Here is a 23702-nt window from a genome sequence, read left to right on the forward strand (position 1 = left end):
TGGGCTCATTCTGCTCAGTGGGGACCGGCTCTGGTTCCCGTAACTGCCTCCAGCAGACGTTATCTCCGCGTTGCGCCGGCTGTCAAGGGAGCGTGGGGGGCTCCAGTGCAACTCAGGGTGGGGGGTCTCCCGTCTCCACAGACCACCGGCTGCTTCTCCGAACAAGGGCGTTTGTTGTCTGAGGAGGACGCGGCCGTTGGTCCGCGTGACAGCGGGTCTTCCTCCCGCGGCTACTGCAGAACACGTCATGCTGGCTTTGATTGGCACCTGCTGTTTACCAGCAAGGATGCCCACGCCACCCCTCACGTCTGCACTAGCAGTGGCTCGTACCTGCCCTGAGTCAACAGGAGACCAAGGGGAGGCCACGGGCGTAACCCGTATCCCAGGGTGACTCACACTGCGGAGCGCGATGGCGGGTTGGAGCCACGATCCCGCCACAGGCTGAGGTGCCTCCCGTCTTGTCCTTGTGACATCCGTGAGGTCAGCGGTGGTGCATGACCTCTCCCCACCACAGCCTGCCCTCAGCGTCTGTCCCTGCCTCCCGCACGCTGGACCGTGTGCGTGCCCAGCGGGGTGAGGGCTGCCGGTGAGCCAGCGTCCGTGGAGCCCGTGTCCCTGCCCTGCTGGCCGTGGCAGCCCTCTCGCAGGCCACCGTGGTGAGGCCCAGGGTGGATGAGGCGTGCGAGGGCTCCGTGAAGGTTAGTGTGGCCTCGTGTTTGCTTGAAGGTCTCTAGAATTCTGCGGGCTCAGGAAGTGGGAACAAGGTGCACGTCTACGGTTCAGGGAAGAATTCTGGAGAGTCCCTGGGATTCCTGGAAGGAGCTCACTGCCGGTGTCAGTGATGGACCCCGCCATGCCTCCCCTTCTCACATGCATGTTCCGTGAGCCGCCTTCTGAGGGCAGGTCCAGAGGAAGCGCTTGTGAGCAGGTGCCCTGAGGAAGGACCAGAGACGATGATTTTCCTGATCTGCTGACGAATAGGAAAACTCAGTCAGAAACATTTGCTTTGTTTTTAAACAGCGGTGACGGGTGTGGGTGTGGGGCATGTGTGTCCCTGGTGTGCGTGTGTGCTGTTGACGTGAGGCGCGTGTGAGACACGTAGGCCGTGCCTGCCGCCTGAGAGTCGGCGGAGATGCTGAGGCTGATGACGTGGGCCTGGGGGACCCCGGTGCCATGGGACATTCAGCCCAAAGCCAGGACATGTGGCCAGTGTGCTGTCACCCATACTGCCCTGGGGCTGATGGGATTTGTTTGTTTGTTTGTTTTTAAAGATTTTATTTATTTATTTGACAGAGAGAGAGAGAGAGAGATCACAAGTAGGCAGAGAAGCAGGCAGAGAGAGAAGGGGAAGCAGGCTCCCTGCTGAGCAGAGAGCCCGATGTGGGACTCGATCCCAGGACCCTGAGATCATGGCCTGAGCTGAAGGCAGAGGCTTTAACCCACTGAGCCACCCAGGTGCCCCAAGATTTGTTTTTGCTACAACCCAGACTCTGGGTTTCTGAGGAGCAGAAGACCTTGGTCTGACTCTGTGGGTGTGCAAGGGTGGGGGTTGTTGGGCACACACGGGACAGGCCTGATTTTCCACCTTCTCTCCCTGCTGTCCTCCCTGTACCTGGGAGCTCACTGAGATCCTCCGGCATCAGCCTTTTCAGCCTCCGGGGTGGTCCAACGGCACCCCTCTGCCGAGGGCCAGCCTGGGGCTATTCCAGGAGCCACTGGGCTTGGCGTTCCCAGGGTCCCGGGCTATGGCTCTCCTGCAGGGATGGCCCCGTGGCTCTGTCTGTGAGGTCATAACCCTAGCCAGAAATGGCCCTGGCCCTGTCCTGGGTCCCCTTCCAGGCTGCCCAAGCAGACTCCTCTCTGTCCTGGGACAGCAGAGAAAGCTCAGCAGCAGGAGCATTACCGGGAATGACGAGTCCGCAGATATCTCGTGCCAAGACCCTTTCAGGCAAGAGCTGGCTGAGGGCTGCCATCAGCGAGCTCTGGGTGCCACTGGCTTGCCGTCCTCGTCACCCGCCCCACCTGGCCGCCTACGCTGGGCTGGTGTGGCCAACACCTGCCTGGTCCCATGAGCCTCCCGCGCCCCCTCATCCAATTCTGGGCACTGAGCGCCCACTACATGGCCGCGAGTGTATCCCGGGCCGCCTCTCCCGACACTCTGAGATGCTGCCGTCCCTGCTCTGTGGTCACGGGCTCCCGGGGGCGCTAAGCACGGAGGGCTTCGCTGTGGCTCTCGTGGCACAGTGTGGCTTCACGGCTTCTCGAGCAAACACGCTCTGGTGTTGTGGCTGGACCCAATATTTGTGCCTTAAGACCCGTCTACTGTTGACTGTGACCAGGTCTGCGCGCCGCTGCCACATGGCATGTCTGAGAGGCGCAGGTCACCCCTGTCAAGCCTCCTTGTGCTGACGCTCCTTTGGCAGCAGGCGCTGGGGTGGGGCATGGCCTCAGTCCCCAACCCTCCAGCCATGCAGCTTCCGGGCCAACGGTGAGCCTGCGCACCTGCTCCTGCCCCGGGGGAGGACGGCCCCGCCTGGTTCCCCACCCTCGGGGCATGGCCTTTGGCAACCTTCCAGGTCCCATCCCAGTTCCCAAACCCACACAGGTGCACGCTTGGCGGCAGAACCCGGAGGACTTGTGCTTTGTCCGAATTGAACAGACGCGTGACTCAGAATTCAGAGGAATTTCAAACTCAGCAATGTTCAAAGGGAGCTCCTGGCTGGGCTTGGTCCTCGATCTGACTGCTGGGCGGTTCTGGGAGAAGTGGGGGCCAGCCCTGTCAGCCGTCCGGGAAGGACAGGTGTGTGACGGTGGCCTCGGGGGGGACCCCGGTGAAGGAGGCCCTCGCTTGTGGCAGGGGGACCCTTCTGGGCTCCAGGGGCTCCAGGTCCCATGGCCAGAGCTCCAGTCAGGACCTGCCTGAGCCCAAAGGTGGGCCTGGCCACCAGAGCCCCCGGCCATGACCCCAGCTCTGTGACACACAGGGCAGCCTGAACGGAGTGCTGCGGCATCTCTTCCCCGGCCCCTGGCCTAGCACCCTCTCGTCTGCCTCGCTGGTGACACCCGGAGGCGAGTGGCTGTGTCCGGGGCAGGACCCACACCGGGCTCACGGACACCCACCCCTCCATGTCCGAGCCCGTTTCTGTGCTCACCTCCGTGGGCCTTAAAGCAAAACCAGAGCCTGTGCATTGAGGACGCAGTCGCCGGCTGAAGGCTGTGTTTGCGCAGCCCTGCGGAAAACCGTTCCACAAACGGGGCCATTTGGCTCCACAGGACACTTGCGGCAGCCCTGAGCCCTGAGAAGCAGCCCTGGCCCAGCGGCTGGGGACACACCCGTCAACCTGGACCCCAGCCGGCAGGTGAACGGCTTCCCTCAGGATTCGGGAGGCTGGCCTGCGGGCCGGGTGCTGACCAGGGGCCTGGAGCCCGCTGCTTTGGGTCCCTGACCTCCCCCTCCCATCTGGGGGGGCGGGGGGAACCCACTGAAGTGTTTCCAGGCCATGAGAAGGCGCCTCCAAGACAGTGGGTGCTCCGGCTGGACCGGCACTGCTGCCCAGGAACAGGAGCGAAGGCCCGGGGACCCCCAGGGCAGGGCGGAGCACCGTGTGACCCGGGGCCCTGCTCGCCCTGAGCACAGCTGCATTCCTGTCCCTGCTGGCCCAGCTGTTCCCTTCCTTACTCCAGACCCGCTCCAGGCGCCGGCTCCTCCTCCCTCAAGTGCCAGAACCCGGCAGGGACAGGGTGGAAACAGCGGGCAGAGCCGCATGGGGCCTCCTGAGTGTGGGGCCTGCCCCTGCCCGGGGTCTGACGCGATGACCTATGTGCACTGAGGGTATGAAGAGGTTCCTCGCCCACGCCAGGACTTCCCGAGCCAACAGGGCTGGGTGAGCAGGGCAGGCCCAAGGAGGGGCCAGAGTGGTCCTGATGGTCCGGAATGATCCAGAATGGCCCAAGGTGGTGTGAACACAAGGAGGGCTTGTGCTCTGGGCTGTGGTGTTCGTGGGGGCCTGGGCTCCCCGCTGGAGCCAAGGAGGGCTTCCGCGTGGGCTCACCTAGATCGGGGCAGAGGGGAGCCCGACCGCGGCTCCCGAACACGGAATCCAGGGCATGAGGACTTGGGAGAGTGGGCACTGGTGAGCAGCCCAGTGCAGGGCCTGGGGCGCGAGTCAGCGCGTGTTCCCACGGCACGTGGGTCTTGGTCTTCCCAGGGTGGGCTCAGAGCCCACGTCAGGAACCGTCTCCTCCAACAGGGGGTCCAGTTTTCGGGTCTGGTTCTGAAACAAGGTCTTGAGGAAACGTCTGACCTGACTGAAGGGGGGAGATGTTTCCGTGCCAGTTCCAATGCATTCATGCTGCCTGGTAGTCCCGTGTGCTGTTCCCTCCAGGATCTTCCATGTCCTGTCCCCGCATGCGTATGCGTGTGCGTGTGCAAGGCTGCATTTCTGGGGGGACAATGGCCGTCCCCCGGTGCCCGCCGCAGGGGCCATGTGGGCAGTGGTGACACCAGCCATCCACTTCTCCTGTGGTTGTGATTTTCTCAGTAACAGCGGCCGAGGAGAAAATACCGTGGACAGAACAGTGGGCTCGATGCACCCCCCCCCCCACCGACCCATGGTGGCTTAGAGAGCCCGGCGCCGGCCAGGGCCCAGGGCAGGTGGTGCGCCCTGGGCGTTAGTGATGCGGAACCCCCACCCACATGCCAGATGCAGCGCACATCGCCCCACGAGTGGGACCCACAAAAACTAGCTCAGGAGGTGGAGGAACCCCCGGAAACCAGGGACCCCCACACAGCAAAGGCGAGTCAGCACACAGACAGTGGCCGCCTGGCCTCAGCCCCTTGTCACAGCAACTCCTGGAAGGCCGTGTGGACACGCCAGCAGCCTGCACGCGGGGTTCCTGGGGCCGGGCACAGTGCACCGCTGGTTCAGGTGTAAAGGCACGTAGTGGCTGCTCCCTGAGCCGGGCCTCCAGGGTCACAGTGCCCGACACGTCCCCTGCCACCGTCTCCTCTAGCTGCCGCAGGGACAGCGTTCATGACCTCCGGGCGGTCGCGGCTCAGACTAACAGAAACACGAATGCGGAACCATGAGAGGTTCTAAATGCCTCTGGGAACGGCTGAATGTCATTTCGACGACCGCTGACACAAGGGTCAGGGACCACAGGCGCACGCGATGTCGGAACCCTGCACTCTGCCGTCACCGCCCAAGCTCACTGGGAGGTCCAACTTCTCCTGCTTCTGTTCCTTCGAGCCCAAGGAGTGTCTCCACCTATAAACCCGTCCCTGAAAGTCACCCGGGTGACAACCTCAGAGGGACAACCTTGTCCCTCCCTTTGAGCTGCCGCTCTCCATGGTCCCCGCTGTGTGGCCTCAGGCAAGTCACTGGGTGTCTCTGTGCCTTAGGGAGCTTGTCGGGGATGGGATAAGAATGCTCCGCCTGCTGGGTGGTTGTGACAGACCCGTCCTTGATAAAGGTGACGCTACGCTGACAGGATTCCTCTGGGATGACGCGTTGGCTGACGAGTGGCGGCTCTCGCTGGCCCGGCTCTCGCTGGCCCCAGAGTGCGGGAGGGTCCTACCCTTCCCTACGCGGACTACTCCCACTATGGCAACCGGTCTCCAGGTCGGTGTCGAGAAGTGCCTTCTGGACTGACCTAAGGCCTGGCGGGTTTGAGGAGGGTTCCCCTTCTTCGCCGTGGGCCCGGCAGGGGCTCGGGTCCGAACTTCTCCGAAAGCCACGTCTCCTTCTGTGAGGACAAGCTGGGTGATTCCCCCAGTGCCCCTGGAGGAGCTGCTGGTCCTCCCTGCTGGCGCCCCAGAACCCTGCTCCACTCAGGCTGGAGGGGGCCCTGCTGCCCCAGCTGCAGGGCCAGCACACAGATGACCTTCTGGGGCTCCGACCCCAGTGACCCCGTAGCGGGGGTGGGGCGGGAGAAACGCTCCATGCGGGCGGGAGGCGGGTCGTGAGCGCTGTGGACACTCAGAGGCCCCACACGGGCCTTGGCTAGTGGCCGTCTCTACGCGCTGGCTCAAGCTGCCTGTGGTAAGGAGGATTCTGAGGGTCGCCGGGGCCTGGTTGTCTGCCCGTGGCGAACACCGAGTCGTGTGGCCTCTAAGCCTGGCATCCGGGAAGGCCTGGCTTCCTGTGGCTCCCGGGGCGGGGTGCAGCTCTCTTCCCAGGGAACGGCGTTCCGAAGGCTACTTTGTACGAGGCTGTGTCTGGCTCCGAGCCACGGAGTGTGTGCTGGGCGAGTCCACGAGCCCGGGCACAGGGCGAGAGTGGGCTCGCTCTGCAGGGCCGGGCCCAGGGCGGGCGTGGACGGTGCGGCCTGCGGCCCGCCTGGCTGACACCCCTCATGAGACAGGGAGGAACGGGCAAGCGTTCCCTGGATGGCAGGTAGAGACACGAGCTCCTGACGTCCCAGAGCGCACCTCAGGCCACGCAGCCCCTGACCGGCTGGCGTTCTGCTGAACACGGGTCTGACCCCACGCAGCGCCACCCGCGGGGGAGCCTGGGCTAGGGCTGCGGCCCACTCAGGCGGGATTGGAAATCAGGGCACCCGTCCGCACGCACCACACCGAGGCCTCCAGAAGGTTCCCAGGCAGGCCTGGGCTGCAGACCTGCCAGGCAAGAGCACGCGGCCTCGGGGGCTTTGGGAAGGGGCTTCTGAGGATGGGCCGTGGGCCTCAGGGGCTCTACGCAGGGGCGCGGCCTCAGGGCCGCAGGCCTTCATCTACACCCCACTGTCACTGTGGCACCAAAGAGCTCCCAGACGGTGGCAGCCTTGCCCAGGGCTGAGCTGGGGGCCAGGGCAGCTACACTGTGAGCTGAGGGGTGGTTCCCATGAGGGGGTGAGGGGGCTGTGTGTCCCCAGCCCTGCACTGGGCCCCCAGCCCCACCGCTGAGGGGGCCCAAGGAGACAGGCTGCCCTCTCCGCGCCCAGGCCTTGTCCGCCTCCCTCCCACTGCCTCTGTGACAGGCCCCTTGCCCAGGGGTCTCCTTTTGCGTCCGGCTGAGACGGAAACGCTGGAGACGGCACGGGCTCCCACACAGTCGCTCTGTGACGGTATGGGGCCTCACCTGACCCTCTTGTTGGGCCCGCGGCTGGGACGACCCCCTTCCTGTCCAGACTGCTGACACTGAGGCGTGGGGGAGGCTGGTCCTCCATTTCCTGCTGAGCTAGGGGTCATAGCGTCCTCCGCCGTGAACTGTACCCTCCCCTCGTCCCCGAGCGGCAACTGCCCATGCAGGCCCAGCCCCCGGGGACAGAAGCTGGCAGGTGACAGGGACACTCACCGCGCTGTGGCCCTTACTTATCTCCAGCTGCAGAGGGGTGGGCAGTGACCATGCAAGCGGAGTGGCCTCTAGGTGGAGTCCGTGCCTGTGGACCCACCTGTGTGCCGTTTCCAGCCTGGGCCGTGCACAGAGTAACGCTCTCATTCACGCCTGCAATGTGGCCTCCGGCCCAAGGCACAGTATCACAACACGCTCCGTCCCAGAAACCCTGCGAGCGTGGGATGCACAGCGAGGCTACGGTCAGCGGTCCACGGGCTCCGGAAATCCTGCACCAGCCTGTGTTGGTCAGAAAGGACTTTGCTGAACTGGCCGGATTGTCTCCACAGGAAGTCACCGTGTCACGCGCCTCTCGCTTCCTCTGTTCAACACAAGCTCTTTGAGCTCCTACCCCAACAGCTGCTGGGTGGCCCCTGGGCTTGCGTAGTGGTCTGCAGACACTCCGGCGGGCATGCAGGGCCCGTGAGGCACAGCGTAGGCCAGGAGGTGGACAAAGGCCTCTGTGGAGATGTGATCTCTTGACCAGTAAGATCGGACTGGTCGGCAGACGTGGGAGATGCATTACAGGAAGCTGCTCGTGCAAAGGCCCTGAGGCCTGAGGGACCAAATTCACGTCGACAGCGACCTGGTCGGTGGGACCGTCCGTCTGTCGGACAGCGCAGCGACGGTCGGTAATGGCAGGCCTATCTCCAGCACATGGGGAAACCCCGAGCCATCGGGTGAGCCGGGCACAGCGCAGACTGCTGTGCGGTGCAGGACTGAGCTCTGGACTCTGGGATGAGGTTCTGCCTGGAAGCCTCTGCCGGTGGACATGGTCTGAGGGGGACCATGCAGTGTCCACAGTCAGAGGCCTGGACGCCCGTGGTCGTCTTTCCTCATGGGCTGGTGGGATCTGACGGGAGTTGGGGGTGCTGGTGGTGGTGAGATCTGGGCAATGGTCGTCACCGACGCTGGGTCCCGGCTAAGGGACTTGCCCACTCAGTATCTGCCGCCTTCCCCCGCCCCTGGCACATCTCCAGACTTTGGAGGCCTGGCTTCCCGGGGTCTGTGCTCCACGACCAGCATCTCTGGGGATCTGGAGGCTGAAGTGGTGCACAGGTGTGGTATCCGCCACGTGCTGAGTCCTTCCTGCTGAGACGAGGAACATCTGAATGTCTTCCCTGTCCCCGCCACGTCCAGGCCTGCTGCTAACGAGTGCGTGTGTGCAGGCAGCGCGGGTCGCCTGGTCTGGAATTTAGGAACACGCGCTGAACTCTCTCGGAGCAGATGTCCCCTGCCCTGTTTTCCTCCCGTAAAGGAGAGCCGCGGCTGAGCCTCCCCATGGCCCATGGGCGGTGGCCTCCCTTGGGGAGGCCATGTAGGTCCCAGCGCTCTGAGTGAGATGGACACAAGCTGCTGTCCCTTCCTGAGCCCAGAGCCACGGCCACCGCTGCCCATGGGGCTGAGCAGGCTCAGAGCCCTGCGCACCCCCTCAAGCATAGGCAGGGTTGGCGGGCAAGGACGTCGGGTTCAGGCGGCTCCCCAAGGGGCCTGCCTGTGTGCCCGGTGTGTCAGCGTCTACACAGGCTTGTCTGTAGACCAGAAGAGCCGGCTGCCGGGCTGGTCTGAGCAGGGTACGTTTTGCCGGCTCCGCGGGGATCTTCAGGACAGAAGAGCGCTCCCTGACCGGGGCCTCCAGGTGGTTTGCGGCCCGGGTCATAACCTGGTGTAGCAGGACCTGTGAGTCATCAGTGCGGTCCTGAGTGTCTTTGGAAAAATGGTATTAATGTCCCAGAATGCGAATTCCGCAATTCTGCAGGGGTCTGGCTCCGGGTCACATGCTTGCTGGCGAGGCTTGCAGACGTGAGAGCAGGACAGGCGCCCCAGCTTCACGCGCTCCACGGTGACACACGGCAGCCCTACCCCAGGCCCCTAGGACTGGCAGCGTGTAGGCTGAGCCCGCTTTCCCACCAGCATCCTGCTCAGCGACCCGGCTGGGCACCCCGCCCTCTGTGTCTGCGTCAGGCCGGCAGGGGGCCCAGTGCACAGGGCAGAGCCCTGCACATTCCCATATGTGTGCGAAGGTGTGGACCTGCGGTGGTGGCCAGGTCTCTTCGCTGACCTACAGGGTCTGCTCGGGCTGTACTGGCCCCGGGGGCACCCAAACCCCTTCCAGGGCAGGGGCAAAGGCTGTGGGCTCCCGGGTGCCACTCACAGGCACCTTGTCCTTGCTCCCAGCCCTCGCGTCCGTGCGCTCCTCTGCCGGCACCTCCATCTGTCCATCCCTCCTCCTGCCCGCCTCCCCTCGGTGCCTCTGACACTCCCCACATCTCAAATATTGATGAGCCTCCCAGCACATAGCGTTCTGCGCGCTGAGAAACAAAGGCTTCTGTGCATTGGAAACCGAAATCCCTTTTTCCAAGCACATGACCACTGGCCCCTTTGGTGTTCGCGGATGTGCGTGGCTGTGTGAGGCGGGTTCCTCGGAATGACAGTGGCATCTGTCTGCTCTCCCCGCAGATGAAATCATGCACCGGGACATCAGCCCGCTCTGCGCCGCGGACATCCAGGACCAGCTGAAGAAGCGCTTCGCGTATCTGTCTGGTGAGTGCCGGGCGGGCCGGGGGAGGGTCCACGCCCCAGGCTGAGAGCTCCCCGGATCCCTGGGACTCCGCGGGTCCCATCCAAGCGTGGGAACGGGGGACACGGCGCATGACATGGGCTACTGTGGGTTTCACCGAGGGCTGGGAGTGCTGTGCGGTGCCCCGGGGGAGGGCGGCTCGGGGTCCTGAGAGGGATGCGGGCCGAGCACTCTTGCCTGCAGACTCCAGAACATTCCTAGGAATAGGGCACAGCTGACCTCACTCTTGCAGCGTCCAGGGGCTGGGGCCGCCTGGCTGAGCACAAGTACCTTACATGGAGAAGGCCTCGGAGCACTGCCAACACGTGTGAGCGGCCGACTGCCCCAGCGGCCTATCCTGGGGTTCCCAGTACCCCAGACCCTGCGTGCAGCTGCCTCCCGCAGGCCTGGGTTTTCCCTCCCTCTGTGGGACGACCTGCTGTCCAGGCTGGCCGGCCACGGTGCGCGACCCCAGCCTCTGCACAGTGCTGGCGCATTGCAGATGCTAAGGGTGTGACTGCAGCTGCACGGCTGCCCTGCCACAGTTCCTGGCACTTCATTCGGGGCCACCCCCTCAGGCACGTGGCCCTACGTGCAGCCGGGCCTCTCCCCTCCTGAGTCCCCAGACTACCCCTGCACTCCCGGGGCTGCCCTGGCCCTTCCCCGGCTCACCTGCTGGTGCCCTGGGCTGGGAGCCGCTCCCCTAGCTGGGCCCTGACCTACGGCCCTGACATGTGGCCCTGATGTGTGGTCCCAGAGCTCACGGGCCCCGGTGGGTACTGAAGGTTGTCAGCGGGACGGGGGTTTCTGGGGGACTCATCCGCAGTAAGGTGGTGTTGCCTCTTGTGAAGCCTCCGTCCCGGCGACGGGCGTTGTCCCAAGCGGGGAGGAGGGGCTGTCCTTCAGAGGAGTGAGAACCCCGTAACAACGCAGCGGTCGTGGTGCCTGTGACAAGGCCTAGCCAGGAGGCTGTGGGCCCTCTGCCAGCTCCCTCATCTCCCCAACCTGTTTTCACCCCTTCAGGATCCTGAAGGCTCATGGCCCCAGTGTGCCAGTGACCCAGACTCATGACCTTGACCTTCCTCCAGGTCATAATCCCACCACTCTTGGCATTTCCCAGGGAGGAGGCAGAGCCCCGGCCCCAAGTCCCTCCGGACAGACCTTTTCTCGAGTGTTCGAACACCAGCCAGTGGCTTGGGAGGGGACTGGGTGGACGTGACGAAGGTCCCCCTCGGTGGCTGTGAGGTCATCCTCCGTGGGCCTGACCGAGCCGGCTGGGCATTATGGGGGCCAGGCTCCTTCCGCACGCAGGGGTGTGAGTCCGGGGACCCGGCTGAGTGACACTGTCGGGAGACCGTCCAGTTTATGCTGCGGCCTGCGCCTCCCACGGTGAATGTCGGCACTGGTGCGCCCGACCCTGCCCCCCCAGCGCCTGTGCGGTGTGCCCTGCATCTGTCGGGGCAAGCTTGCCACCCAGCTCCCCCGATCTCCCAGACAGTGAGGTTTTCAGCGTCACGCCATCAGTGCCCATCACACTTGCTGCCTTTGACGTTGTCATCATGCAGCAGCATAGGGAAGCCATGCCCAAGAGACCCCAGGAGGTGCCCAGGGGCCCGAGCTGTGGCAGCGGCAGCCCCTGTGCCCTCCAAGGAGATCCAGGGTGTGGGGAGCCCACACTCGCTGCTCAGGCTGTCCCAGAGCCTAGGGAGCTTGAGACAACACCTTCTATTGGTTTATCGTTAAGTCCCCGGGCGGGATTCCGGAAGGGCTGGCCGCGTGGTTCTTGCCCCGTGTGGCGCAGGCTGGCTGGACCGTCCAGGGGCTTCACTCACACGCGTGGGACCCCTACAAGAAGCCGGCCACTCCCTCCCTGGCAGGGCGGGCTTCCAGGTGGTGGGCCTGGGGCTGCTGCTCCGGGGCGGTCAGCGTCCAGGAAGATCTCCGAGCAGGGAGAGCAGACACGGCCGTGTCTCGCGGCTCGGCCTGGAGAGGAGCACGGCATCACTCCGGCTGCCTGCGACAGGCTGGGCCAGCGGGCGGGGGCCCGTCCCTCCGGGGGACCGTCTCCACCCACCCCTCCCTGGGTCGTTGGTGGGACAGTTCAGACCACGGGAGCCCCAGACCAAACTCAGCCTTCCTTCGGCCTGTTCCCAGGTCCCAAGCCACACACCCGACTCCACCAAAGTCCCTCTGGTGCCCCCACCTGTCCGCTGCCCTCCCCCTCACACTGTCGAAGGACCCGATTGTCTGAAGCCTTAGGAGGTCGGCTAGGGTAGGAGAGCAGGCGTCGTGCAGGGTTTAGAGCAGCTCCCGGCACAGAGAACCGTGCCCGTCAGCTGAGCGAGCAGGACAGGAAGTGGCACAGCCGGTGTTCTGGTGGCGGCCCCGTGGAGGCAGGGTAACGGGGGATCATTGGAATGAGCGTCACTCTTGTCCGCACCAAGGGGTTCCTTGAGAAGCACATGCGTCTTTCCTGATAAGCAAGCACAGCCTTGATAGAGCGCGTTTGACTCGAAGCGGAGGTTGGAGCTCGGGGAGGCGCCCGTGCTCAGTGCTGCCTTGCTCTCTCCCCAGGTGGGCGCGGGCAGGACGGCAGCCCCGTCATCACCTTCCCAGACTACCCGGCCTTCAGCGACGTCCCCGACAAGGAGTTCCAGAATGTCATGACCTACCTCACCAGCATCCCCAGGTGCGTGTCGCTAAGCCCCGTGGCAGTCAGAGAGGGAGGTGGTGCCCAGGGGGCTCAGGGCCTTGCACGGCCGGCGGTGTCCCAAGCCCTCCCCTTGGGAGACGTGGGCTCCAGCCCCAGCCCTGGGATCCCACAGGGCCCAGGGACCCTCCCTCCCTCCGTCAGGCACCAGGGCCACCGTGTGTTGGCAGGGGTTTTCCCCAGGAAGGAGGCCACAGCGCACAGTGGCTCTGAGACCCTCTGGGGCTTGGCCTGACCCGGGGTCCCACTCGCACCCTCGTGGTGGGGGACTGACCCCAGAAGCAACTTGCCCAGTGGTGGTTCTGCGTCCCCTCTTCCAGAAAGGCAGAGAAGCTTTGTCTGTGGCCTCCTGGCTACACTGGGCGGAAGCCACACCACCTGGGGCCAGTCCAGGGACACCCACGGCACCCCGAGAAGCGGTGCAGACGTGGACCTCACACCCTGATGAGTAAACACCATGGTGCGGTGGTCAGGACGTCCTTGCGGTGACCTCATTCCTCCGGGGACATTGGGGTGAGGAGGTGGTCAGCTGCAGGGCAGGAGCCCAGCCTCCCGGGTCCCCGTGGACGCCGCCCTCATTCCTTCGCGTCCGTAAGGACAGGTTTCTGAGGTCGTGCAATTCAGAGCTCCGTGAATTAGTCTAAGCCAGAAAACAGACCAAAACAACAAGTTTGATCAGCTAGTTCTTGTCGTATGAAAACTGCCCACCAGGGATGCCCTGTCACCGGTCAGAGCTGGGGGGTCTTAAGTTCTTCTAGCAACCTGGGGGGTGCAGAGCCCACCTCAGGGATGTGGGTGCTGAGTAGTCACCTGGCAGGAGAAAGGTGGGGTCACGGCCTGGGTCACATGGGGTCTGCCCTCCTTTCTTTCCGAGCTCCAGGCTGTGGGTAGCTGAGTCAGAGCAGGGACAGCAGACGCCCTGGGAGTCAACAGCTTTCCTTAGTGTCCCTGGGCTGGCCCTGCGCCCTCGAGGGGCTTCCTGGTCGGGCAGCAATACCTCAGAGCGCCTCTTTTCACTGTCCCTGGGCCTCGGGATCAGAGACAGGACTGCAGGCTTAGCCCTGCGGGCTTAGCCCTGCTCTGGCCCCAAGGCCACCAGGCAGGGAGTGTAAGCTCACGGCTGTGAGGTGGCAGGGATGATGCGGGCTCCCTGGGGAGAGGCACCGAGGAGGCTCCTTGGGTAAGGGAGGCCAGGACGCCGGGCTTGACATGGTAGAGACCAAGGATGGTAACTCTGCCCCCTCCCCCATGTGCACAGCGGCGGACACGTGGGACAGGAGTGTGGGACCAGGTAGCCCCTTGAGTGTGAGATGACAGAACTCACGGTGGTTTTAGGGGAAAAATAAGTTCAAGGGGATTTAGAGAGAAAATGGGTGATGGCTGGGGTTGGCAGCTGACCGTGGACGCCAGTGCAGTCCCTGGTCTTCTGGGTGGGGGCCGTCCTGAGTCTGGGACATGGCGGCCAGCCCAGGACTCGGTGCCCGGAGTGGGCAGTGGTGGCCTTGCTGCAGAGACGGCTCAGTGCAGGGCTGGAGGTCACCAGGCACTCTGTTTCTCGTCATTCTTAGAGTTTTAAAAGTCAAAGAATCATGTTATATCTGGAGATGTCAATAGCTAGTGATCCAGGTCTGATGTGGAGGTAAGCCCTGTCCCCAGGCCACAGCAAGCACGATGCTGGGAGGGGACAGCTGGGCTCAGGGCACACTCTCGGGCCTTCTGGCCTCGGGGCCTTTGCACTTGCTGCCCCTCAGGGGACCATGTCAGATGGCTCCTTTTCATGCCTCAGGCCACCTCCTCAGGGAGGCCCTCCATCACGCCCACCTAGAGAAGGAAGCAGGCCGTCCACCTCAGGGCCCCTTGCCCACCAGGCTTCCTGGACCTTATCTGAAATGTGGAGATGACAGCGTGGTTTTGGTCCACGCCTGCCTGAGGTCGCAGGTTGGGAACAGCAGGCACCTGGCCGGCGCGTGCGGGACTGAGGAAGTGCATTTGCAGGCAAGTGAAGTGGGTCACGGGCTGCCTGATGTGACGTCTCCTCCGCCCTTGCCGCTTCCGCTAGGAGAGCAGACTTCCGTCTCTCCTCTTCTACCCCAGCAGAAGGGGCCCTTCTCGGAACGCTGCTCTCCGAGAGCATGGGCACGGCCCATGTGCGGCAGAGGGAAGGAGATGACGTTGGGCCTCTCACTCCCTGGGGCTGTCGAGCTGCTGAGGGGCTTGGAGCCCTGGGCTCAGTGCTGTGGGCGGTGGTCAGTGTGCAGTTTTCTCACGTTGCCCTCCTCTCTGGAGGTGGGTGACGGAAAGTGCAAGTGCCCAAGAGGCGGATCCGGGCCTGCCCGACACCGCATGACTGTGATGTGAGACGACCACGGAGGGCCCCCGAGGGGTCCCACAGAAGGACAGGAATCGGGTGCTGGGTGGCCGTCGAACATGAGGCGGGCCCCGCAGCCTCTCCTGGGGCTCTCGCCGCTGCCTCAGGAGGGTTGTCAGTCCCGACTGTGGTGTTGCTGTGGAGGTCGGCTCCCGAAGGGGTCCTGTTTGCGCAGAGCGCTAGAGAAGGGGCAGCACCGTCTAACCCCAGAGCGGCTGCGTTCCCCACAGTCCTGCTCGCCTACACCATGGGGCAGAAACCACACCCACAGGGAATGACAGAGACATGCCACGTCTGCAGGATGGCCGCAGCTTGGGAGGGGCCATGGCTCGGCTCTCCCGTGGGGACCCGGGATGCCCCCACCACCGCCCCCGCACAGACCTGTCCTGACCCGCCAGGGTGGGGAGATGGTGGGGCCCCGTCCAGAACACAGGGCGCAGCCCCTCCCCCAGGCTGTGGCTGCAGGGCCGCAGGGCCTCCAGGGGGAAGGACAGCATGATGGCCCGGCCTGGGCTTTTCCACGGTGGTGCCCGTCGAACGTGCAGAGCTCGCACACAGGCTGCTTCTCTGAGATATAAACTCGTTGTTTTGCTTCATCTTTGAAAACACCCTACTATGTGCTGCGTGGGTCATCCTCATCGTGTGTGCAAATGCCCCGGGCTCAGCCACGACACTGACTGGTAGTTACCGTGGCAGTCCGGCATCACGCCGCAGCGGGCCTTGTCCGTGTGCCGCACACACAGTAAATGGGAAACGTGGTCTTCCAGAAACCTCGGTCAAGGGAGCGTGGAAAGGCGCTGGGACGGTCAGTCAGCCGTCAGCTGGTGTCCAGCCCCGTGGGGGCCTCTCTGTGGACGGCCCTTGGAGCTCTCCCCACCGTGGAGGTTTACGTCTCGCCATGCTTGTCCCTCGGACTCTGGCCCTTCCTCAGGGGCTCACTCAGCACCATCCGCAGGGCCCTGCCCCGGGGGGGCATCTGTGACCTGCACACAGCAGGGACCAAGCCAGAGAGGGGCGCCCTGGGCCGGTCACCCCACCGCTGTCTGCGAGAAATGTCTGGGTTCTGGACACACTTGGATCCCACAGTGAACCAAATCCCATCCTGCTACTTCTGTTCTCAGTAAATGAAGTCGGTTGTGCACAGGGGAGGGCTTTTGGGAAGAACAAGAGGAAAGGGAGGTGAGGGGCCCCGGCTCAGAGGGAGGGAGTGGCCGGCACCTGTGGCTCTAAACCTGGGCCCCGCCCCCTCCTACAGATCCGCCCCGGCCCCTCCCCCTCCAAGCTTGCTCCCAGCCAACCTCCTCCTTCCTCTCACCCGCCCTGTGGCAGCACTGGCTTCCAAACTCGGTGTGATCCTGTCCGTCCCCACAAACAGAGTCGTGCGACACTACTTTGCACAGGCACATGCACCTGTGCACTCACATGTCCACACATGCACACTCGTGCACAGTCACACGTGCACAGAGTTGCCAACATGAAGAGAGATTCCCAACTTTTCTTTGAAAAAGCAGCTTAGGAGCCCTGCACAGGCACCTCCATACAGGAGCCCTGCAGGCCCCCCAGGCTGGGCCCCGGAGGCCTCATGCACCCCTCCCCCCGGGTTTGGAGGGTCGCCTTCCTCTGCAGCAGTTAAACCAGAATTCAGGAGCCTCTAGGGTTAGCTGAAGGGGATAATGACGTTGACTTTCCTTGGCTGGTTCAATCACCCAGACACGGGGGAGAGAGAGCCTGTCCCCCGCCTGCCCCCACGATGGGCACGTACAGCCTCTCACGTGTGTGCACAAGCATGCACGTACACAGATGCACGCACACACATGCACACACACGTGTACACACACATCATGTGCACGGACTGTGCTAAAGAAGAGAAGCAGGTGCTTTCGGAAGCACCTTACTTCCTGCTGCTGACGGGATTTCTGGGTTTTGCCACAGCGTCCGAATGTAGAGACAGGTGTGCGCGCGTGAGTGTGTACTGAGCCCTCACACTGTGCACGGAGAAGTGGAGGCCCCCACGCACGCCGGCCTCCTTCCCCACGTGGATGAGCCTGGGTACTGTGGAAACCTTGTTCCATGCAGGGGCACGTGCCTCTCCACGCTGGGAGGCACAGGTGTGCCCGGCACGACCCAGCTCCATCCGGAGTGCATCACGGGGACCCTTCCCAGCAGCCCCTGGAGCCTGTGCTCTTGGAGTCACGTCAAGCCCTCCCAGCCCAACGCGGCTTCACCTGTACTCCTGTTTCCCTGCAGATTCCCCTGTAACGAAGAGCCTTGTCCTGCATGTAGCTGGTTTTGGGGTTCTGAGATGGAACACCTTGGGGGTGATCTGTGTGTAATGCGTCTCCGATGCCATGGCGGGGAGGTCCTTCCTCCCCTAGCTCTGTGACTAGCAAGTAAAGGGCTTTTGCCGTCCACGACTTTGCTCACCCCGTCGTCTCATGACGACGAGCTCTGGGAGCTCAGTGACCACCACCCACCACGCGGTCCTCCTCCCTGCGGGCTCCGTCTCTTTGTCTTCCTGGCCATGCACTCCTGGCAGGGACCAGAAGCTCCCTGTCCCCTGCAGCCCTCTTCCTTGGTTGCAATGACCTTTCTCTGTCACCGCCAACGATGTGATAGCCAGGTGTGGCCATTTCAACTTAAAAATGAAAACTATCTGAACAGGACAGTTCAGGAGTCGGTCGTGCTCCCCATATTTCTGTTCACACGTGGCCACACTGGGCAGCTCAGATGGGAGCGGGTTCTGTCCGCGATGGGGAGAGCAGGTCACCAGCGGCCACGCCCTGATTTATGAAGAAAAGGGCAAGAGATTAGTACCCTGACTCCCTGCGCAGGAGCAGAGACCACGGCTCTTGCCCTCCTTGGAAATAAGGACCTTCTGCTGTGAGAGGTACGGGCTGCAGGCTGGGAAGCCTTTCCTTCGCTGCTATCACCCCGCAGCATGTCAGTCCCACGTGGCTGGAGGTGGCACAGGGGACACATGTGCTCGGGCTTCAGCCATGGGGGAGAGGAGACACTTGTGGCAGACGCAGGGGGAAGGAGTCAGATGGGGTCCGGGCTTGAGAGCATCAGGACAGAAGAGGCGGCAGGTCCTAGAGTGCGGCACTCCAGGCCTGCAGCGCGAGCCTGGGGCAGGTACTGAGATTCCAGAAGGTTCTCTGCATGGGTCTGACTTCCAACAGTGGTAACTTTATGACCCTGGGAAGTAGTTCTCTCAATGATTCAAAGAACTGGCGGACCCTATGCAACCTCTTTTTTAATGTATTTAAGGCATTTGTGTGGTTCCTAAGATTTTTTTAAAATAGTGTTTAAAAAGTGGATGGTAAGATGTTCCTAACAAACGACTCACCATCGTAGCCATCTCTAAGTGCACAGAGCAGTAAGACCAGTATGTTCCCATTGCTGTGCAACACGTCTCCGGAGCCTTCTCGTTCTCCGAAACGATACCGTCCCGTTCGACACCACAAACCTGACACTCCAGGAGCTGTGGAAGTGGGATCTGCGGTGCATGTCCTCCTGCATCCGGCTCGTCCACAGCTCTGTCTGGGACACGTGCTGGTCCGTGCGTCGGCTGCTGGGGGACGCGATGTCTCGGAGCTGGGTTAGGGATCACCCGTGGAAGCAGATGAGATGCCCGGCTTCCTCGTGCACCATGGAGCTCCCGAGAACCTGGGCGGCTGAGCTCCGGGCTGTCCGTGCCTGTCCCTGCTCCTGCCCCATGGTCGTGAGTGAAATTCCGGGTACATTCAGGAGGATTTGCCCCGATATCATAGTTTGGGTTTTCTGTGTTTGTTTTCGTCAGAAGCAAATATTGATTGATTTGCGGGAAAAGCTGGAACATAACGTAAACATGCAGGTTTCAGGCTCTTCAGAGAAATTCCTGTGGGTTGGTTTGTTCTTAATGGGCTAGTCCTTGGGTTGTGCCGGAGCGGTGATGTCACTGTGCCGGCCTGAGCCTCTGCAGCCGCGACGGGACCCGAGGGACTCGGAACAGACGGTTACCATGGGCGGGAGAGTTTTTAAAAGGAGCTTGGAGGGTTTTTTTTTAACTGTTTCCACTGGGATAAAACCCTGACCGGTGTTAGGTAAACACGTCACGGAAACGGTACCACAACGGGCAGATTTCGGACTCCTAAGAAGAGAGAAGAAACAGCCCGGGAGTCCCGGATGGAGAGCTCAGGGGATGGTCCACATTCTCGGTTCAGACCTGGGCCCGTGAGTTCCAAGGACAAAGACGCCCACGACATTTCCTTACAAAAGAAGACAGGCTGCAGACGGCGGTCTGACTGTGGGGCGAGGGACAGAGGAAGAGAGGGACAGAGAGGCCTTGCCGTGGTCCCGGGCCCTGGGAGGGGTGGCTCGTGCCTGAGGCCATGCTTCCGCAGCACCGTCTACCCCCAGACACCTGCCTGTCCCCCAGGCTGGCCCGGCCCTCAGGGCCCTAGACCCCAGAGCCCTGCCACAGAAGGCCATGCTGCACCTGACAGCCGTCCTGCCCCAGGCCGGGGACGGTCTGGGACACGCAACGGCCTGTGACTGCCTCCTGCCAGGGTCCTGCCCACTGCCCCGGCCGTGTCTCCTGCGGTGCCCGTGCCAGCTTCAGCCAGCCTCCTGGGGGCTGCTCGGAGACGCTGTCACCACAGGCCTGATGCTGCTGAGGTGTCCTGGGTACCCGAGGTCCCTTCACGCCCGAGAGGCACCTGTTCACTGTCCTCCGGCCGTAGGGCCTGAGCCCCCGGGCCGAGCAGGAGCTGTGGGGGCTCGGAACCCCCACCGGCTGCTGTTGCTCCTTAAACCCTTCACCTTCGCTGTCCGTGCAGCCCGACCTCGAGGCCTCCCGGCTCGCCGGAACCTGTAGGTGTTCACACTCCAGAAAACATCGCTCGCAGATGCGGACTGACTGAGCAGCGTGGGACCCTCGTCCTCCAGCAGGAGGGTCAGGGAAGCACCTTGGGCTTTCTCTGGTTGGTCCCTGGACACAGGACGAGAGCTGGGGAAGCGGCCGTGACAGATCACATCCCAGCCAGCAGGGGCAGGTGGTGCAGGGGGCAGGCACGGGGTGGGGGGGGCGTCTGGCTTCCAGGATTGCTGCTGGAGACAGCAGTCACCTTCCCGCAGCGGCTTCTTGGTGGCAGCCCGGCTGTCTCAGCTGCGGCCAACGTGGTGGGCTGGTTTCTGGGCTGGTCGCTGCAGGTCGTGGGTCAGAGCTCTGTTTTATAGACACGGGCGGTGTCCATCTGCCTAGTCAGTCTTTGGGAGACAATAGTAACCTAGTTTAACTTCTTTAAAGGGATTTGTAGCCACAATTAAGGAGACAGTTTTGCTGCTGGTGGAAAGAAAGTTGCAAGTTGGCGGGGCTGGGGAAGGGCAGTGAGTGGTGGTGAGTGCGGACATGGCATCGGGATGGGATCGGGGAGCGATCCCTGATGGGCGGAGGACTGGCGCAGGTCAGTGGACCCTCAGGTCCTGGGCACTGGGCTCAGGAGCACAGGGACGCCGCCCTCAGTGGGCTGGAGGAACCCACCCTGTGTCTAGCTGTTTGTGCCCTGTGCCGACGGCTGGGTTGGGGCCCGGGCATGGCAGGAGATGGGTGAGTCAGTGGGTGAGGCTCTAGATGCCTTCCAGGAGTTTGGGCAGCGAAGGGTCCAAGTAGCCACCACAGACGGCATGTGACCAAACGCTGTCCCTCGCACATACAAGGACAGAGGTGGCTTGGGTCATAGGAGTCTTTCTGGGTGTTTCCCAGCCCAGCATTGGAGCCCCAGCAAGGCTCACCTCTGAGCCTGCCCCGTGAGAGGGCTGTGGGATCCTGTCCCAGCCCCTCCAAGCTCTGGGGTCTTTGATTGACAATTTAAAAGGAAGGTAGAAGGGTAAGCCCGGGTTTGTCCATAACCATCAGCTTGATAGCAGCGGTTTTCCGAGGAGCCTCTTGTCCACCCAGAGAAGGAGGCCAAGTGGAACAAGCCCGCCGTCCCTCCACAGCCGCTAACTTCAAATAACCGGGCCAAGCGCCCTCAGGTGATGCTCTGGCCGGTGGGGGCTCTCCCAGTGGGGCTGGGACTCGGGAAGCAGGTGCGGCCCGTAGCCTCCTGGGAATCAGGGGACGGCTTCAGCTCCGCTCCCTCCAGTGCTTGGAAATCTGGACCAAGCCCGTGGGAAGACAGGGGCCCCAGCACTGACAGCTCTGCCGTGAAGCAGGACTGTCTTACAACCGGCCCATCGTCCCAGCTTTCAGAAGCTTGCTCTGGCCCCTCAGACAGCTGGCAGGGAAGATTCCCAAACACCCTATCCCCGGGAGGCAGCTGGGACCCCTGACCATTCCCAGAGGAGAGAGAGCGGAGGGCGGACAGATGGGGGGGGCCCTGGAACTCACTGTCCCCCCCAGCGCAGCCTGTGAAGTGGGCCTGTCCCGCACGTTCCTGGTGGGCACCATGGGACCGCCTGGGTCGCAGGCAGCATTCACTTCTGGCCACAAGAGGGCACCATTGGTCAGCGTGCATTCTCAGTCCTGCGCTGGGTCCTTGTGGTGCGCACCCCGCGTGCCCCAAACCATGAGTGTGGCCAGCCCGGTCACAAGCTGCTCTGGGACTTGTCTTCCAGCGAGCCCTGCGGCCCTGTGCAGACCACCTAATGGAAGGGGCCAGCCGGGGGAGGGGGAATGCACCGATGGGGACCCCACGCAGCCCCTCTGCTGCTCCTGGAGGCCGTGCCCCCCCCGCTGTCTCGGACCTGGAGAGGCAGTACCGTCCTGCTTCCCCAAGACTTTTTCCTAAGGGCGTCTCCTCCTGACGGCCCCAGTGTACACCCCTGCCACCGCCCCCCGAGGGCTTGCCTCTACCCCCCTCCCGCCAGCAGGACGCCCCCCGACACCTCTCTGCCGTGTCCTTGAGCCCCTCCACTCTGCTCCACCCCAATGTCCCGTCGTCGTGAGTCTGGGGCAGCTGATTCCCAGTCGCCCCCACCCCTCTGTCTGGGGCACTTGCCTGCTGGCCCCGCCCAGGCCTCAGTCCGGCAGCTGCTACCCCTGCCCCTGCCTCCCAGTGTCCTTCTCTGGGCTTTCCTGGGACAGAAGCTTGGGTCTGGGACGGCCTCTGCCTCACAGGAAGCCCTCAGGGCTTGTCTGCGGGACTGGCCGTGTTGTCTTGCACCAGCAGCAGTGGCCTCTGGGAGCTCCTCAGAGAGGTGGCCCACTGGGGCGCGTTACCCAGCCCTGAGTCCCGTGTGCACGCTGCTGTGGGAGAGGCAGCGCGCTCCGGTCGCAGGGGTGTACCGGCTCCATCCCTCTGCTGTCCCCAGCACGGCCACCCTCTGCCGACATGTTCTCGCCCCGTAAGCCTGGTTTCTGCCTGCGACTCCAGCCGGGGCTGTGACCAGCCTGTGTAAACAAGTAGGTCCCCCACGTCCCCGCCGGGCCTGGGAACGAAGTGCAGCTTGGCCAGGGGCGGGCCTAGGGGTGCAGCTGACCACAGAGCTCACTGTCAGGGGACCGCCCAGCCCTTGCTTCCAGACTATTCTTAGGCCGCTCCCTGCTCCTGCCCAGGGATGGGGAGGGGGCACCCACACGGCAGGGCTGTGGGCCTGGGCCACCAAGGCCACCCAGGTGTTAGGGAGGGCACTGGTGTGGTGGACCCAGAAACAGAGTTTATGTGAGCTTGTCAGCCTCACTCAGAGGCTGGGCGGCTGGCCAGAGGCCACTCCAAGCCAGCCAAGGCAGGGTCTGAGGCAGCCGTCCGTCCATCTGCTAGGCCGTGTGTGTCCTGCGTACTGGAACCCTTCAGTGTGGCTGCCGGCCTCTCCCACTGCCATCCCCGTCCACACCACCAGCCCAAGCCTGGAGCACCGGGTTCCCTGGGGGGCGGCTTCTCAGGGATGCTAGCATGGGTTGCCCTGTCCCCTGGATGTTTGAGCTCAGAGGCCCATGGCTGGGGGCTGGAAGCAGGGCTCCCCTGAGTCCTTTCCCCCGGGGGACACAGCGGGACCCTCCTCTGGGAGGTGTGGTCAGTGCTACTGTCCCCAGCTGTTGGTGGCACGGACTGCACGGTTTTGCTCGGGAACAGCAGCTGTGTGGCGTGTGGGAAGCTAGAAAGTGTCCACGTCCTGAAGATGCCTCAGCTTCCTAAGTCTGTGTTGCTGTGGGCCAGAGTCCCCAGGGTAGTGGCAGACAGGATGGGTGTGCAGGAGGGGTGTCCCGGCCCAAGCTGGGTCTGGCATGTGGGCAGCCTCAGCGTCTGCCTCTGGGGTCAGCGCTCCCTCAGCACATCCCCTGACCCCCGGGAGCGGTGCCGAGACCCCGAGGAGGGCTCCTGCCTGGGCCCATGTAGGGGGCTGTCCGGGGATGGGAGAGGTGGGAAGGGGCGCTCTGTTCCAGGGGGTGGACTTGGCTCGGGAGACAGCTTACAGGGGACTGAGGGCACCCAGAGTCAGAGCCCGGGGTTTAGCCCATCCGTGCTCATCTGCTGTGAGACCTTGGGCAAGTGACTGAACCTCTCTGAGCCTACATTTCTCGACCCTGGGTTGGAGAGATAGCCCCCCTCCTTGTGGGGCTGTCACGAGGGTTAAAAGTAGATCTGGCGTTCGGGATAAGTTAATGTAGAATTTCTTTGTGTGTGTGTATATACAGACAAATACAATATAAATATAGATTATATATCTATAATAAATACACACACACACACACACACACACACACACATTTTTTAAGCAAACTCCACACCCAGCATGGAGCCCAGTGCAGGC

The 23702-nt window shown here is 63.1% G+C and overlaps 1 protein-coding gene across 1 annotated transcript in view; it reads left to right on the top strand.

The window, feature by feature from the left end:
• Window positions 1-23702, top strand: part of LOC111147046 (MCF.2 cell line derived transforming sequence like) — a 127089-nt gene that overhangs the window by 69319 nt on the left and 34068 nt on the right. The window contains exons 3-4 of the mRNA XM_022502910.1: window positions 9792-9875; window positions 12466-12580. Coding sequence (XP_022358618.1) covers window positions 9792-9875; window positions 12466-12580 — 199 coding nt within the window. The remainder of the gene's footprint in view (window positions 1-9791; window positions 9876-12465; window positions 12581-23702) is intronic.

Source organism: Enhydra lutris, unplaced genomic scaffold, assembly GCF_002288905.1.
Source record: "Enhydra lutris kenyoni isolate GAN:26980312 unplaced genomic scaffold, ASM228890v2 scaffoldscaffold15, whole genome shotgun sequence".
NCBI lineage: Eukaryota > Metazoa > Chordata > Mammalia > Carnivora > Mustelidae > Enhydra > Enhydra lutris.